At 43.2% G+C, this 19,351-nt stretch overlaps 1 protein-coding gene across 1 annotated transcript; it reads right to left on the bottom strand.

The window, feature by feature from the left end:
- Window positions 1–649: 649 nt before the first annotated feature.
- Window positions 650–10,850, bottom strand: LOC136980640 (uncharacterized). Its single transcript, XM_067276779.1, is given in 6 exon segments — window positions 650–1,492; window positions 1,539–2,368; window positions 2,371–2,833; window positions 5,287–5,442; window positions 8,271–8,508; window positions 10,759–10,850. Coding segments are annotated over 6 exon segments (2,622 nt in total).
- Window positions 10,851–19,351: the final 8,501 nt, after the last annotated feature.

Here is a 19,351-nt window from a genome sequence, read left to right as displayed (position 1 = left end):
GCGATATGCTTATTCTTGTTCTTGTTCACGGGTTTATACTGGAAGATGTGGCCGTTATCGGCTTTTCTTCCGATGCGCCGCCTGGTGGCTAGGCGAAGCGGCCGGTCTTGTAAATATACCGCTCGAGGGCTGCGATGTGATGGCGCGGGTCTATCCCCGCGTTTGGCCAATAGAGTTGGCTAAGATGACGAGTCAGGTCCAAGGAAAGGGCTTGGCCCAACTCCCGACGGGCCTCGTCGTACGCCGGACACACCAGCCAAAAGTGGTCGGGGGATTCCTCCAGACCAGTGATTCTCAAAGTGGGGGTCGCGACCCCCAAGGTGGTCGTGAAAAATATTTGGGGGTTCGCTAAAAAATTGATGTCCGATCAATTTTTTCAAATATTTTATAAATTTACTATGGATTCATGTTTAGAAATAATAGAAAAAATATATATAAAATAATTTTTACTTAAATAAATTGCACATATAAATAATAAAAATAATATAAATATTTAAATACGGGCCTAACCCCCTCCCTCCAGGATGTTTTTTGACACATGCTTATTCTTCGGGGTCCTTTGAAATTTTTAAGTGCAGAAGGAAGGTCGCCGTCCAAAAAGTTTGAGAAACACTGCTCCAGACCACAGTGCTGACAATCCGGTGAGCGGCTAAGGTGACGTGAATAAAGAAAAGATTGTAAAGGCGCCGTATTTGTACGAAACTTCGCCAAAAGCGATTCCGCTCGGCGCGAGAAGGCCAGGGGAGAACGGCCGGAGGTGTTCCCTCCCCTTAAGCCGAAGAGCTGCCGACCAATTGTCGGTGAGGGCGAGCACAATCTTATCCCTGTTGATCTGACGTAGTTCCCTCGGGGTCAGGGAGCGGCGCCAGGAGCCAGTAAGGTCAGCGTGGCTGGCCGCCCTATCGGCCGCTTCGTTAATCAGTATTCCCGAGTGTCCTGGGATCCAAACAATGTCCAGGGGGGCGGTGAACCTACTAATCGTAGATGCGATATCTGAGATAATGGCCGTCGAAGAAAAAGAGACATTCGCTATTGCCTGCAGAACTGAGCGGCTGTCGGAAAAGATAACTGTCGGACGATTATGATGGGAGGCGATCATCAACGCTCGCTGAACCCCGATTGCTTCTGTCGAAAAAACGCTACAGGCGTCGTTAAGACGCCAGGTCTCCCGGATTCCTTCGTTCGGGATGACTATACCGATCTGAGTCCTGAGAGGGGTTTTCGATGCATCTGTACCGATACAGTACCTATCGTGCCTTTGATTAGCCTGGAGCTCGGAATACCGGCTTTTCAAGCCCTCGTCGTGGGCCGCTCCAGCTGCGGACCACTCATTGAGGTAGATCTTGGGCCAGACCTGATCTGCACACGGGGTGGAAACTCTGGCGGTAGAGACTGGCAACCGGAGACTCCCGTTAGCGAAATGAGAGAAGACCCGGTCGACATAGGGGGCCTGAAAGCGGCGCCAGTGGTAAAAGGCCAGGCTGGGTGCCGCCTGGAAAAGCCAGAGGGCTTAATGGGCCCCGGGATAAGTGGGTTACCGCATGCGCTATCGCTCGATGGCGAAGGCGAAGCTGAAGCGGAAAATACCCTGATTCGGTGTATAGAGATAACAGGGGGGTCGATTTGGGGACCCCCAGCGCTGTCCGAAGGGCCTCATGTAGTGGACGCTCCATCCGGTAAATGCTGGAGGGCGGAGCCCCCTCGAGAAGCGGGGCACCAAATTCCGCCATTGGGCGAAGCATCGAGTAGACTAGGTGCAGGAGGTCAGTTGTCCGGGCCCCGTTCCGGCGGGAAGCGAAATACTTTAAATAAGAACAGGACCGTGTAAGTTTGGTCCGTAGGAATTGGGCATGGCCGTCCCAGGTGAAAGATTGTGAAAGTTGGAGGCCCAAGACCCGGACAATCCTTTGCTGGGGAATGGTCCCCGAGCTGAGGGTAAAAGATAAAGGTGAGCGATTGGTTTTTGCCGAAAAGTCGATTGACGCGCTCTTCATTGCAGAAATAGACATGCTCCATCCCAAAGCCCAGTGTTCCAAGTGGTCCAAAGCCTGTTGGGCACGGGCATGGGCCCTGGTGGGGCTCGAGCTAGCAGAGATAAGATAGATGTCATCGGCGTATACTATTGTCGTAACGTCCGACGGAACAGCCGTCCAAATATCAGCCATATATAAGGTAAACAGGAGGGGGGCCAACACACTCCCCTGAGGGATCCCCTGCCGGAAAGAGTGGGGATGGGAGAGGATACCACGCCAGCGGACTTGGAACTGGCGGTCAAGAAGAAACGCCTGGAGCCAAGAGAGAAACCTGCCCCCGAAGCCATAGGACCGGATCTTGGCCAGGAGGCCCTGCTGGCTAACAGAGTCGTAGGCCCCTCCAGGTCAAGGGCCAACATAAAGACCCACTTCCGTTGTGCCCGAGCCACTGCGATCTGGTGGTGAATGAGAATCAGCGCTTCCTCGGCGCCCCTATAGGGCAAAAACCCAAAGTGGTGAGGGTGGAAAAAGGTGGAACTAGTCGCAAAGAGATGGAAACGGTGCAAAACCATCCGCTCGAATAGCTTAGCCATATGAGAAGTTAGCGAAATTGGCCGATAGGAGGCGCAATTGGTCGCCGGGCGGCCCGGTTTGCGAATAGGAATTATATAAGCTATCTTCCACTCCGGGGGGCATGTCCCCGCCATCCATTCCCTGTTCAAGGTCGCCAGGAGGGCTGCAAGGCCCGCCGAGGGGAGAGCGCGAATGGCCTGAGCCTGGATGCGGTCTGGGCCCGGAGTTTTAGGGCGAAGGCCACGAAGGGCCCGAAGCAACTCTGCTGGACGAAAACGGGCCGTCCTCTAAGGTTAACTTGTCGCTGTTGTGCACTGTAATTGGGGCGAAAGTGCCCAATGGGCGGGTCCGACCAAAGTAGGCGGCCAGCGCCTCTGCTTGCTGGGCTGGTGACGTAATCTCTTCCGTCGTCTGCAAAATGAGGTGAGTCGTTGGCGCGTCCGCGGGCGTGCGGAGGCGGCGAAAAATCCTATAGAATCGTGGACGGAGAAGGAGGGGAGGAGCAGAAACGGCCCCACCACTCCCGACGCGCTTGCCGAGACTGCCGAAGGAGCAGGGCACCGAGTTGTTTGTAGCAGGCCCAAAGGTCCAAGGAGGCAGATTGGCAGGCACTACGAAAAGCCCTCCGCTTCTTTGCCCTAAGGAGGCTGCACGCCGGAGTCCACCAAGGTGGGGAGCGATATGCTCCAATCGGGCCCCGCTCTTAAAGGGGCCCCGCAGCACATCAAAATTTATATAGGTTGGTTTGTTGTTTTTATATTTGGCACAGGTTATTTAATGTAGAAATTTGTCTACCTTATGGTTCATGACTTTTGACTTTTGTAATTGGATTTTGGATTTTGTTTTAAATAAATATTTAAAATATATATTTCAATATGTAAATTAACGATTAATTAATTTTGTTATTTAAAGTTTGAGGGGCCCCGCAAAAAAAATTTCAAATCGGGCCTCGCACCTATTGGATCTGGCACTGGACAAAAGTGAATAAAGTACAATAATCTGGCAGCAAAATTGCTGTATTACAAACGTTGTGTATTTTCATACTCAATTTTAACACAAAAAAATCAAGTAATTAAATTATAGATTTTTGGCATAGTTTGTATTGAAATGAAGTCTTTATTTTGAAAGATCTTGAATGAAAATTTATTTATTTATTTATACTTTTAATTTTATTTATGGAGTCCCTATGGTGGCACTTTCGGTAGTCATCTTGTTTGTGAATGTCATGTCCACAAACAAAATGGCGACCGGCGCTGCTACTAGCTATACCGGTATTCAAATGAAACAGAGTTTACTAGTCATTAACATATTTCTAATTTGTTTTCGTTTTCTTCGACAAACAATTGGATGAACAGGGTTCGGCTCATTCTTTCATAAATTTAACTTTCTTCGTAAGAATTTTTTACGTTTGCTTAATTAACACTCTTGTCGACAACTTTCCTCTTACAATGTTCAGATTTCTTGGGAATAACATTCACGGCTAGAAGAACAGTTTTGGGCTCTTTCCACACTGGCACACGGCCCGCTCTCTTTCTTGAATGCCGGATACAATGGGGGGCCAAGAGACCTGGCACTCCCCAAAGACAAAGGGGCAAAAACAACTCTAAAATATTTTTCAAGAACACTTTTTAATTTTAATTCGTTTTAAAATTCAAATTTTGTTGTTTCTATTTCTAAATTTCTTCGAATTAGCGGTTACATAAGGTGGAAATTCTTATAACTCTTGGAAATCACGGGCGCTATGAACACAAGGCAAATGAAAGGGTGTTCGGACTGACCGAACGTTATTCCATTTGTCCAATCTGAACCAGCAGAGATCGCGAGTATCGTATTTTCAATCCTTGCAGACGCTCAGCCATAGGTCATATGCGATGCGTAGTCTATATTCTCAAATGGTCTATCCAAAGCTCGTATTCTGTATTATTTTGCAATGAGTTTATTGAAAAGTAAAAATCTTATACTGCTGTGAGAACCCTAACGGAGGTCAGTCGGGTGGTCCGAATGTGGGATATCAATCGAGAAATTAAAAATCTCCTTTACAGACGCAATTAGGAGGAATTGAATGTCTCGATTGAACAATGGAAAATTTTTCTATTTAAACAATAGAAGGGAATAAAGTCGAGGAAAAAGTATGCGTCGCTCACATGGTGGACTACATACAAGAAGATGGGAGCGGAGCTCCGCCGGTGGGTTCGGCAGTTCCGGCGTGATTGGTGGAACAGCATTTGCGCCAGACCGCTCACAACAGCAACAATCTACAGGATCTTCCGGCGCTTGCGCTCCCCGTCGGAGAATGCAGAGGATCATTGCATCCTGCTAACTCTAACAGTCCTCATCACACCGAGTCAACAGGCGGATGAATTGGCGAGATTTTTCGGTCGTCCCCGTGTGCAGGGATGTTTTGCGCCCCTCACGGAGCCCAACGATCACAGAATAGATGCGACGAGCAGCCTTTCACGATGCCGGAACTGATACAAGCGATCCGCCGGTTGCAACCCACAACACCGGGCCCGGACCAAATAGCGGCCACCGGCCGCTATTTGGTCCGGGTCTTGAAGGGCCTTGGTCCAAACTTTGAGGGCCTTCCGCCAGAGGGCCTAAGGGCTCTTCTCGATAGATTCAACGACATCTGGACAACAGGGGACTGCCCCCAGAATGGAAAACGGCAATAATAGTCCCCGATAGCAAAGCCCGGACGTCCGCCCACGTCTGCAAGCTCATACAGGCCGATATCACTCACTTCGCAGGTAGCGAAAACATTCGAGAAAGATGGTCCAACATCGCATCCAACTTCAGCTGGTCCGGGAGAACCCTTTCCACCGCCACCACTTCGGGTTCCTCCCTTACAGGGGCATGGAGGAGGCCCTGGTGGTTTTACATCACCACGTCGCAGTGGCTAGAGACAAACATAAATGGACATATGTAGTGGCATTGGATCTCGAAGGAGCGTATGACTCGGTCTGCCAAGAAGGACTTCTGGCGAAACTGCCGACCTTGGGGATCGGAAACCACACCTGTCGTTGGCTCTCCTCGTTTCTCTTGAGGTGCGTATTTCGAGTCCGTTGGAGAGGGGTGTTCTCCACCCTCTACGAGTTCAACCAGGGTGTCCCGCCAGCCCGCCAGGGAGTGTCCTTGCGTTCGTTTTTCACGTGCTACATGGCGGACCTGTGGGAAGCCCTCCCGCCCTCAGTCATGACTTTAGTATATGCTGACGATATCTACATCATTGCGACGAGTACTTCTCAGGCTAGCGCGACTAAGTACGCGCAAAACGCACTGGACGTCCTAGACGACTGGGCGATCCGTTGGAGCTTGACCTTCTCAGCAAAGAAAAGTGCAGTCATTGACTTCTCTCCCAAGAAGAGACGACCGGCGATTACCCTAACTTTGAGCTTGGGGACTATCCCCCCACGAGACACGCTACGGATACTAGGGATCTACCTTCACCAGCAGTGGCGTGCCGTCATTGGAAGCGATGGAAGCGCCGATTCCACCTTCCAATGACCTTCCCTTGCATTTTATAAAATATAAATTTTCATATTTTAACGTACTTTGAATTAATTAAAATTAATATTTTATTATAACTGCATTATGTATCTTTTACAAATTTCTATACTACATGTGAAAAAAAAACGATAAGATTGCTATTGTATATTCGAATAATTCGATGGCGGAAGGAATGTCGAAACCGGGTCAGTCTCCAATCAGCCAGATTATATAGGCATTAGCACATGCAGTTTACAGTGCACCAACCTCACCCGGTTTAGCTGGTAGAAGCGACACACTCGTAAAGAGTACAGCTTTATATCCCGGAGCGGTTGTGGGCTGTTATCCGCCTGCCTGTCAACTTCCAAGCAACCAGATTATAGGCATTGGCGCATGCGCTTTACATAGCACAAACGTCACGGTTTAGCTGGTAGAAGCGACACACGTGTAAAGAGTACGCGACTTTATATCTCGGAGCGGTTGTGGGCTGTTAGCCGCCTGCTAGATATTCGGCCACTGTCGCCCGATTATGTGAATAAGGAAGAGACTAGATCAACGGCGGGCAACCCGCGGGCCAGCTACGGCTGGCGAAAAGTTTCTATCCGGCCCGCGAGATCTTTAATAGATTATTAAATTGGAAAAATAACTAATTAATAGTTATTTTTCCAATTCTTTGTAATTTTCGAAAACGATAAAGAGAAATAAATGTAGTAATTAACTTTTTATTTATTTATTTCATAATTGCAGACTAAAAAAATTACGAGTCACAAGAAGGCGTCAATTAACTACTACGGCGCGGAAAAAAACGTAAAATTTATTCTGGCCCATGTTATAAAAAGGGTTGCCCACCGTAGACTAGATTTATAACTTAACCCAACCGATAGGAATTTACTGGCACGTTTTTATGATAGTTCTGTATAGTTGACAGGAGTTTAAAAAAACTCCATTAAAATATTTGATATATTTATTCTGCGTTTATTCCGCTCTCCCATCTTATATTACTTACGGATTTCGATGTTAAACCGGTGACATTACGATTTAGTATGTCCCATCTGTAAGGGGATGCAGAAAAAACGTGTACAATTCTAGTACAGTGTTAAAAATTAACTGTTACTTTGGCAGCATCATTTACAACCAAATTTAATGAATGAGACGTACAGTACATACAATGGTACAAAAAAAAAGCTTTAGAATTTATTTTCCTTAAATTTACGATTTATATATCCGTTGTCATAAAAATTTGTCTTTCCACTGTTTTCCCAAGACTACAGATATTCAGGTACAAAGTAACTGGTTTCGACTTATTTCTACTTAAGAAGTGACTAAATAATTAAGAGATTAGGGAATGGGGACATAAATAAAACCCTGTTGAAAGAGCCAGAATTTTACTTCAACAAAAGCTTAACAGAACCAATCACTCGCTCAGTACAGTGGGAAACTGATTTCCGTGTACACCTGGTATTAAAACGAATTAGTTAGAAAACGAATGACTATTAAGTTTAACATAGTTAGATTTTTACAGCTACGGTGAGAAACGTTTAAAATTTACAACAGCCCTGTGGCGTCCTTTGAGATATACTAGTGATGCGACAAAAGAGGCATTTGACATTGACCGGTATCGGCACCCTCGGGATTTGGCACGCACACACTCACTACACACCTACCTGGACCGGCACTAGTTCCATCCATTAGCTACTCGTATCAAGATATTTGACTAAGTGGATTGCTTTAAGATTTAAAAAGTAAAGAATATTTTATGTTATTTTTATGTAAACAAAATCTAACACCTTATCTTCGCTGAGAAAGTTTAATTTTAAACAAACGTTTTCAGCCTATTCTATAGGCCATCATCAGGCTAAAAAATCGAATAGTATTGTTCCATAAGAACGAATACAAATATTTAAACTTTAAATTAACAACGGATTAATACAAATATTTAAATTTAAAAATTAACAACGGATTAAAAGATGATACATAATAAACTAATAATCGTATAGAATTAAAAACAAAATAAAAAACAAAATAAAAATCAAAAATAAACTCAGAAAAACTTCTAAACACAAGCATAGAACCATAAAATAAACATGTAAATTAAGAGTTCCTTGCAGAGTTCTTAACCATATACTTCCAGGCCGATGGAAGGCCCTCAGCGTCCCTCGCATTTATACACGCCCCTTCCAGCTTGCTCTTGTAAATCTCTATTTTCTCAGCGGTCCTCGCCAACGTTGGGGAGCTTACGGGTTTTATAATGTCCGCTTCATCCCATTTAACTATCGAGCTTTCGGTCTGAGCCATTTGGGATAGTACCGTGGCGTTGGAGCTTTTTCTGATGTTATACTTGTGCTCCTTGAGTCTTACACTCAAACTCCTTGTCGTAACGCCGATATAATCTTTCTTAATTCCTAGCTGTGCGTTCTCGTATGGTATCCTATACACACCCGCTTTTTCTTCCTTCCTAATGCTATCCTTGTCATTCCTAAATCTTATAAAGGTTCGGGCTTTTCAGAATATTGATGATTATGAGGAGTTTGAGTGTAAGACTCAAGGAGCACGAGTATAACATCAGAAAAAGCTCCAACGCCACGGTACTATCCCAAATGGCTCAGACCGAAAGCTCGATAGTTAAATGGGATGAAGCGGACATTATAAAACCCGTGAGCTCCCCAACGTTGGCGAGGACCGCTGAGAAAATAGAGATTTACAAGAGCAAGCTGGAAGGGGCGTGTATAAATGCGAGGGACGCTGAGGGCCTTCCATCGGCCTGGAAGTATATGGTTAAGAACTCTGCAAGGAACTCTTAATTTACATGTTTATTTTATGGTTCTATGCTTGTGTTTAGAAGTTTTTCTGAGTTTATTTTTGATTTTTATTTTGTTTTTTATTTTGTTTTTAATTCTATACGTTATTAGTTTATTATGTATCATCTTTTAATCCGTTGTTGATTTTTAAATTTAAATATTTGTATTAATCCGTTGTTAATTTAAAGTTTAAATATTTGTATTCGTTCTTATGGAACAATACTATTCGATTTTTTAGCCTGATGATGGCCTATAGAATAGGCTGAAAACGTTTGTTTAAAAGTAAACTTTCTCAGCGAAGATAAGGTGTTAGATTTTGTTTATATAATTTTTGCTGGGCACGTTTTATTTAATGTTATTTTTATGTACGTTTCTTTACAAAGCTATATTTTAATTATAATTTTCTTTAAAAGTATATTAATACAATCGAACAATACATTGTACCAGGTATGTATATCCACCGCACATTTTATTTCACCGAGTAAGTTTTTATAATTTATTTTTAATTTTAGCCCTTATATCGTGGCTAGCGATTCGGAATGTAATTGTGATATTAAAAATACATTTAGAGAAGTCTACAGTTTTTACTGGCTTATCGAACAAATGAATACGGATGGACCCTAGACCAGTGATTCGTAACAGGGGGCCACGGTCCCTGGGGGTCCATAAGAAGTTTGCCGGGGCCGCCAAATTATGCAAAATTTCCTTCAGAATATAATTAAAAAAAAATTGATGTATAATCCGAATATCGTATTGAAAAGTGAAATAAGAAAAATAAAGTTTTCTTATTTAGTTTTTATTTATTTATTTTGTATTTCTTCCTACATACAACTTTGTTAGTACAGAAGAAATAAATGTAAATATGCTACTTACACCGCAGTATTTACTTCTTTTATTCCAAAGCAATTTTAAGAAACTATTAATGCTTGGAATTTTAAAAATAATTAGGAAAAATAGTAGGCTTTGAAAATTTAAATATTTTTGCAAAAGTTATGCAAAATCCTTACGACAAGTGGGCGTTTTAGTTTTAGTTTAGTTTTAGCATCGACATTGCATCGATTTATCGACATGTTTCTTATTTTATTTTCTGTTAAAAATTAATGAGTTTTCATGTTTAATTGTGAAGTTTGAATGTTTTTAATAGATAATGAAATAATAAAGTTATGATTTACATTTATTATATAAAAAATAAAGCAATAATTAAAAAAATCAATTTATTATAGATAAATTATCAAATATAAATTATTATTAAAAAAATGGGGTCACAAAAAAATTATAAAATATTTGGTGGGCCGCGAGTATAAAAAGGTTAAGAACCACTGCCCTAGACCATCACTGACGCGCAATTAACTGATTGCCCCTGGAAGTCAGCTTCTTACAGAAACACAGCTTCCCTGTCATCAAATGTCACGGCACGCCACTGTTCACCAGTCTTTCACGTGGTTTAACCTACGCCGAGTACTTAAGGTCCAAACTTACGCGAGCTGGTTCGTACTTTCAATATTTCACTTCCCGACGAAACGGAGCTCGCAGGGCGAGCATCCTAAAGCTGATTAAGGCAGTACTAAGCCCAATGGCAGAGTTCGGGGCTCCCTTACTAGCACAGGCACCTATCACAACGATTAAATGCATAGAGGTTCCTCTTCACAAGGCACTAAGGACCGCTTTGGGGGTGCCGAAAACTACCCCCTTACTGTCACTGTTTGCGGAAACTGGCTACGTCCCGCTGCGCAGTAGGCTCCGGATGCGGGCCCTCTCGCATGCGATGGTGCACCTTCAAGAGGTCAATTCAGCCCAATCTACAACCTCTTTTAGTCGGCGACCGGCCTCACATATTACAAGTGGCGTCAACACCAGGAGCCATACGTCCACCGAGTCCTAGCAGAAGCTAGACGGCCCAGGGACTTCTGAGGGCCTTTACCATTTACGCACAATCAGGCCAACCGACGGCAGTCTTCTCCGACAGCCTGTCGGTCTTGCACGCCGTAGAGAACGTGACGTTTACCTCGCCAGCCCTCATTATCGACCTGGCGGCGAGCATAGTAATGCAGAGGGCGGACTGTGTGGCGGGCTGGACCCCTGACCACACGGGAATCGCCATAAATGAAGCAGCCGACAAGGCGGCGCGAAACGAGAAGTTGAATAGGTCGGTCTGGAGGACCCTGCTGCCACGTGACCTTGCCCGGGTAGTCTGGGACGACACAGTCCGGCTGCTGACGAACGCCTGGTTGGCAGAACTTCAGAACAAAAGTCGGGAGCACATCAAACCATTTAATAACTGGTATTACCATCATGCCACGACCCGACAAACAGAGACTCTACTGGCACGACTGAGAACGGGAACGGCGCCGTTGAACGACTTCTTACACTCCCGCAAACTGAATGAGACGCCGAACTGTCCCCATTGCTCGGAGCAGGAAACACCTCGGCACTATTGGCTGCGCTGCCCGCACTACGCAGCTGCCCGACAAGAACTGGGGTTGACGTTAAATACGAACCCTGCCACAGCAGACACGCTACTCTCGATCTACGATCCGGCTGAGCATACCACATCCCGCCGCCTAGTGCTGGGTCTGGAAACATATATAAAACGAACGGGACGATTTAACTAAAAACGAAATAACGTCAGATCGGAGAAAGAGCCTCATCAGCGCTAAAATCTCCATATGAGATAGAAGAAGAAGAAAAAAAAAAAAAAAAAAAAAATCGAGAAAAACGCGACTAGAGAGGCATCATATTCAGACGTTGAGCTCTCCCGCGCCCTCCATCGGGTTACGAATTGTCACCAGGTGACAAGGAGAGACCAATGGAGAGGCGACTTTTGATGCAAAACTTTTAATTAAAAACCGCGCGTTCAAGGACATCTGGGTTTCTTGGTTCTCAGTTCGTGCTTGTTGGTGATTTTGTTGTTATTGCTAGTCATCTGAATTCGCTACCGTGCGGAATAACCACCACCATCTAGTCGGCGCCCGGATTTACCCTCGCAGCCGGAGACATCAGGTTCCTACCCGATCCATCCTTTCTCTCGAATTTTCAATTCGAGACTGTGCCACACGCCCCGGGGCTTCCACCGAAACGTACGTCGACGTGGGATCGAGTGAGCTTTCAACCGAACGCGGAACATTCCATCAAAAAGAAGGAAAAGAAACTTTTTATTCTCTCCCAGAATTGGGTTTGTGTCCAAGCTTTGAGGAGAATTGTAAGAACCTACTATTTTTATTAAACGATTTTTTTTTATGGTAACCTGTCTACCAACGGAGATCCGTGGCTACAAAATCTTGAAAGGAGACCTGTTTTGGCAGAATAGTGACGATCGTGGTCATAGTTATCTGAGGCTTTGTGTCGGGGAAGAAGCGATAAAGGATGAGCCAAAAAGTCATAATTAGGCATTTTCACGTAACCGCATATGCTGGACATGAGGGGTTAGTAAAACTACGAGAAATATTGCTCGTTACCACTATTTCCGTAACATACGTAAGCTAGTCAAGGATTTCATTCAAAGTGTGAGGTATGCCAACGTTATAACCTGCATCAAGGGAATGCCCCGTACTGCGAACACGAAAAACCCCAGTATCCATACCAAATCATTTCGGTCGACTTTATTGGCCCGTTACCTACCTCATCTAGAGGAAACCGTTACATTCTGGTTATCATTGACTTGTTTACTCGTTTTGCTGAGGCAGTACCTTTAGCAAATCAAACAGCTCACTCTCTCATATCCGAACCGTTTGAGAAAGTGATATGTAGATACGGGTGTCCTGAAAAGATAATATCCGACAGGGGAGCTAATTTCACGTCACAATTGGTAAATGATGCGCTAGGACTCCCGAAAATAAAGCACAATCTAACCACTTCTTATCGCCCCTGCTCTAATGGTACTTGTAAAAGAATGAACAAGTCACTCATGTCAATTTTAGCAAAGATTTCGAACGGGTGCAAATCGAATTGGGATACCTTCATTCCACCTGCCCTGTTTTCATACAACACATCTCCTCATGAGTCGACTAATGAAACGCCTTCCTTCTTATTGTACGGCATTGACTCCCAGCATGATTCTTGCATTAACTGAGAGATTAAAATATTTGGAGAGACCAAGAGCTGAGACATCTTTGGACGAAGGCAGGGCAATATCTGGAGTGTTTTCAGATGCTATATAAGCAACAGAGCACCCAGTTGACTGCAAGTAGTCTTCGTTACTTTGTTTAACTTGCTTGTTTGTTGGATATAGCTCTACTGCTGTTTGGAACTGATCAAGTTCATCTCTGGATAAATAGGCTCGATAAATAGACGCTGCCACGTAGGACGTAGCCTTAGTCAATTCATTTTGACCTCTAATACTGAAGAAAAACGCGACCTTCGTTTTGACCCCTATCTCCAGTTCTACAAAAATGGAACATTTCTGAGAGTTGAAATTTTAATCAGTTCACCCTTGAGTGATGATGAGTCTTCCTAGAAAATTTCATCAAGATCGGACAATCATTCTAGCGTTATAATGTTAACAAGGAATGCATGAAGTCAAGTATTAGTCGTCAAGTATGATAACTATGAAGATTTCCTTCCCCACTATAAAACTCTATTAATTTAATAACAATGCTTTTTTCAACTACTTTTTAAATTAATTAACTACACACTAATTTTTTGACGTCCTTTTCCATTAATGTGTATGTCTCATTTCCTTCGAATAAAACTGTTGGTTGTTTCTCAGCCTTACTTCTACAAACCACGGATTTATCCTAATCCGTGCTACAAACTACACACAACGAACCGCGGTGCTCCATTTCTTGATGACGTGTCGTGTGAAATGTAAACTCCATGATCCGGTACATTGTTATAAAAAATATTTGCACCACTGTAAAGTACACTGCCATAATATACAGTAGACCCCCTATAACACAGTCATATACACAGGTTCATATAACACGGCGAAAAAAATTGTGATCGGTTTCGTATAACATGCTAAAATAGACTCGTATAACACGGCAAAACGTCATCGCCGACTCGTGTCGCGCCAAGATTGGTCGAATCTGGACCAATAGTGGACTAGCAGACGAACTACTTGCCGCCGTCCAGCGCCACGCGTATATACGGAGAGTTTAGGCGGAAAGTATTGATAAATTTTTATACAGTTCTTGTGAAAACAACATTTACAACATTATTCAACGGCCATAAAAATTATATTTCTATTAATGATGTCTCCAAAGTTCAGCGAATTCTTCGCAGAAAGAATAACTTATCAGGAAACGCATCCGCCGTTCGGTGAGTCACTCCGCGACGAATACAAGTTTAGGCAATGGCGCCTTCGAACGGTGCACACTCGGTAAGTAATCCAACAACTTTTTGTTTATAGCATAATTTATATGGATTATTTCCAAAAAATTATACGTGATTTGGAAATGTTGAGTCAAATTATTCTAGAATCGATTAATTTTATGGAAGAAAACCTTTCAAACATCCGTAGCCCCTAAACTGCACACGTGCCGGGCTGTGATTGGCTCATATATTAAAAAGAGACTCGTACAACGGGGAGTTATACGTTATTATTTTATTAAATTTTGCTGGATTGATTAAGGTATAGTTTATTTATAAGTAATTTAATTATTAGTGTTAGTAAAGTAGTGAGTAAGTAATTAGTAGCAGTCTAGTAGTTAGCAAAGCGGCAACGCGACAACGTAGACTTTTGCGCAATTATTTAGAAAGTTAATTGAGTATTTGCGGATCCGCAGCGCTGGATCCAACTGGATTGCTGGATGAGAGATCCAGCAATTGCAATCCCTAGTTGCAACACGATTTTGTGTCACTTTGCACGTTTTTCTCTTGCCAAACGGACGTGTGCGCTCTTTCCTCCTGTTTTCGCTGTGTTTTTTGCCTTTTTTCAGTGTTCTTTGCTACCCGAACGTGGTTTTAAGAAGACTTTTGGACGCCGACATTACACCAAGTAAGATTTTCATTAGAATTTAGCTAGATGTAAGATTTTATTTTCGTTTCGTTTCGTCCAACTTTCGGAGACGACATCGGCCGGCATATTTGCGTTTAAATCTTGTGAATTACCATCCGAAACGACTTTTAAACGAGCCGCCACATTGGAAAGCGACCGAAGCGCCGAAAACGGATTAAGTATTTGCTCATTTTCCTAATAAATTCATTTATATTTTATAAACACTGTCAAAGAATAAGGATTATTTATAGAAATTCAATTAAAAATTATTTAATACTAACTTTAAATACGAATTCCATCGTAATTTTAACTGAAATATACTTTGGTAACATTGATGGACGGAGACCGTATTCTGAAGCATGGGATGTTCCTTCGACAGGTCAAAAATTTCGCCTTTTGACCTCCGACTTCTCCATGCAATTTATGTATTAGTTACAACGCTTTTCAATGGCTTATTTTGCCAGAATTAAATTGTCTGCAAACACATTTAATACTAATACACTTAACAGTTATCTATACAGGCTGGACACAAAGAATTCTTTTCCTTAGGATCTTTGTCTCTTTCCACAAGGTGGTCTTTTCTGAGTGCAGTCGATCTTCCACACTTACGTAACCCTCTGCCAATGCTTTGTGCCACTTAAACGTTCGTGTCCCGAATGGCGAGTTGGGCTGTGGGCACGTTTCGCTTCTTCGTACGTTTGTCTTGTGTTTTGGTCGACTCGTTCGCAATTTCTTTGCACGAAACTCTTTTAAATGCCGTCGTTGCGTTTATGTGACGTACACGTTAGGGTAAATTGCTCTAGAACGAAACACTTGTTACGACTTGGGCTCGAGTGCCTTTTCCGCATGGCTACGTGCGGCGTGCCTTTAATTTTCTGTCGTACAAATACAAATTACACGTAAGGGAGTTTCTTCGTTTCGGGTCGGTCGTCTCTACTGCAAATACAGTTGGAACGTTCTAGCAATTTCCGGTAGGATCTAACGCGAGCTATCCGAATTCCGATTCGTCGTGAACGTTTTTCTGCGTTAAGTATATCCGAATCCCATTAATATAATTATATATATATACTAGCTGACCCGGCCACGCGTTGTTGTGGCTCAAAATGTATCTATTATAAATGTATAACACTTCCCCCGTGGGGAGAATTTCAAAAAATCCCTTCTTAGTGTACATTCTCTTGACGTACCCTATTAAAACGCAATCAAAAACGCATCTAAAATAGTATAATAAAAGCCGAGTTCTTCACAGTAAGCCTTAATCCCGTCACTTTTCCCGCTGGGAAATATCGAAAAATCCCTTTTTAATGTATATATCTGTTGACGCAATTAAAAACGCAAAAAACCGCATGTAAAATAGTATAATAGAAGCCAACTCGGCTTCTATTATACTATTTTACATGCGGTTTTTTTGCGTTTAGACTCGTTTTTGCGTTTAGTCTCGTTTAGATAGTTTGCGGATGGACGGGATTAAGGCTTACCGTGAAGAACTCCTTCACGGTAAGCCTTAATCCCGTCCATCTCCCCCCACTGGGGGGAATTTCGACATATAATAGTCCCCCCACTGGGGGGACTATTATATAAAAACACGTGCGTATTCGAATGCAACGTTGTGTCAAAATTTCAAAGGAATCGGTAGGAACAAACGAACGTTATATTTTATTTATATAGATAGATAAAAAATGATCTGCTTCAGTCCATTCTCACAGAAAAGCACAATGCCTCACAGAAAGCAAACTTAGGTCGTCGGAAGTTAGCGCCATCTGTTGGACATAAAAGCCTTAATCCATATATAAATATATTTTTGAAAGGGGGGAAATGGTGTAGGGGTATGAAAAATAGATAGTAGCCGATTCTCAGACCTACTGAATATGCATATAAAATTTGGTAGAAATCGGTAAAGCCGTTTCGGAGGAGTAAGGTAACTAACATTGTGACACGAGAATTTTATATATAAGATATATTTTTTTCTTTCCTTACAGAATGAAGGACTGGCAGTTTTGGCGGTGGCTGCGGCCCAAGAAGATGAAGTGTGAAGGGCGTTGTCCTTCTGCAATGGATGAAGAGAGGGCCTTTTCCCCCTTTGAGCGGGGAGAGGAACTCTATTCCATCAATTGCGGAAGGGGTTCTTTCTTCACGGAAACGACTTCAGGAATAGAAGATGTCGACAGCATTCTCTGTTCCGCGTTGAACGGAGAGGAGGCATTTCGCTGTTCGGACTTGTTCCGAAAAGTGAAAATTCTCCATGTTGTCGACATCATCTTTGCCGCACTGGGAGGAGAGGAATGTTTCGATCATTCCTCCCTTTTCCAACGAGTGGGATCCTCTCGTTCGGTGTGGGCAAGGATGCGAAGGAAAAAGCGTCGCTTCGCAAGAGATGTGAACGACTTTTTCCTTTGCTATTTCTGAAGTATCATTTAAATTTAAGGTTTTAGTTTCAATTTACTAACGTAGTATAAGAAGGCAAGAGGTTTTTAAATTTTTTTTTCCTTTTGTCATACTAACAATTAAACTAAAACCTTAAATTTAATTTATCTTGTTTTTTATTTAATCCTTACCGGACTTGACACCTTTTCCCGGACGTGACCCACGGACTTGTCTCCCGAACGTGACACTCGGTCGACGACAACGGACTTGACTCTCGATTGTGACCACCCGGACGTGACACGTTTACTCATCAGACGCGACATTCGGCCCACCTTTCTTCCCAAACAGCTGTTATGAGGATTGATCTTCCGGTTAGGGTAGGTTTTTTTTTTTTTTTTGTAACTCTATCCGCCCAGTGGGCACTAAGAGGGCCTCTTACAGCAAGCCCATTATGGGTTCGGCCAGGCCCACAATGGGGCGGACGGGTGGTGAGGGATGGGGACCGACATATCCGGACGGACCACCCCCCGAAAAATTCCTGGGGATTTCTCGACCCGTCCGGATTCGATCCCGGGTCCCCCAGGGCGGTAGGCTGCTAACCTTGACCGCTCGGCCATCCGGCCGCGGTTAGGTTAGGCTAGGTCAGGCCCTTCGCTCTTCTCATAACTGTTCGGAAAGAAAAACTGTCTGATAAAGGTAATAATTTTTACCTTAGGTAATAAATGAATCAACTTGTTTCTTTCTCACTGTCTTTGTGTTTTGTAGGAACATTTGGGAGGGAGATACTTTTTCCTCCCCAACTTTACCACGAAGAGGACGAAGCGGCCGTTTATCGTTCAAGCGAATATTTGCCGAAATCTCCGATGGTAAGAACTCTTTCATTTTATTTCTCACATATCTTATTCTTGTATCGTAATTTACTGTTTTTCTGTTTTTAGACACGCCGAAAGATGTTCTTCGATCACACACGTACACACACGGACACAACATCACTGTACACGAAGATATACACCGTTTAACCTTAACTCGAATTCTCGCACTCATACACTTACACGTCAAGCGCCTCGTTCTCTGTGATTCGACATAATGAAACAACCCGAACACTCGCTTCCCACAAATCCAACCCCAACCCCTGGGTCCTCGTCCCGGGAAGTGGAAACGCCAATTTTAAAGATTAAAACACTTTAAATTGGCGGCCGAAGGGGCTCTGGTAATCACATATCTTGCATGGATTAAATGGAATTTCACACATTCGCATCAATAATCTCTTTGCGATGAACTTTTCTGTTAATTCTCTGTAAATTTATTATGGTAAGAAATTATCTGCGCACAAATCTCGCTCGTATTTCAGTATTGCTAACTCTTACCTAAGATCATCAATTAAAGATCTTCGTGCTCATCGTATATTTCATCACACTTGCAATGTGGCAGCTGGTGATTTTTTGTTTTGTTGTTATGGAGGGCCGTTTTAATCTTACCCATCGTCGGTTTCTGAAGATCCACAATTTGGGCTGCCGGACTGTCTTGACACACCAGGTACAGATCGCCCCGCCCCGGGTTCTTCAACAGCCCTAATTTGATGTCAGACCAGTATACCGAAGTCTTAACAGCTCAAACATCCGGCCGTCACCTTGTTATACCAGGTGTTGAAAGTATAACAAGTAGCGACACTTCCATATAAACAGTTTCTTATTGTACGCAGGACACTTGCACATAAATCGTTTTTAGTTGGTCTGCAATGTACCATATCTCTTACACAATATATTATTTCGGTGAAAAATTGACACCATTTTGTTCACGACGCGTTTTAGGATCTAAATGGCCAATTATTTCTAACACCACCGGATTTCAGCAAATCTAACCAAACTTGGCCAAATATATAACACATAGGAAAGATGGATGGGAGGCCGACAAAGTCTTGGAATAACTCAGGGCCGGTTTTTGTAGGTATGCAGTACGTGCATGCACGCTGGCAGCCTATAGTACTTTAAAAAATATAATTTTTTATATTGTAAATATAGTAATCAACTTGCTCCTGCCGGTCGTTTTCTAACTTCTTTCGGGGGAGATCTTTTTGAACGATGTGTAATTAATCGGAACATGCCGCCCCTACGCTTTCTATATTTGGTCTTGAGTTTCGTGTATCGAACTCCGTTCTCGAGATTAAGAAGCCGCCGAGCAAACAGAAAAATAAAACATAAAAAAATTTAAAAAGTAATAAA

This window comes from Centruroides vittatus, unplaced genomic scaffold (genome assembly GCF_030686945.1).
Source record: "Centruroides vittatus isolate TY-2023 unplaced genomic scaffold, ASM3068694v2 contig_717, whole genome shotgun sequence".
Taxonomy (NCBI): Eukaryota; Metazoa; Arthropoda; class Arachnida; order Scorpiones; family Buthidae; genus Centruroides; species Centruroides vittatus.
This window is presented reverse-complemented; position numbering and strand designations above follow the sequence as displayed.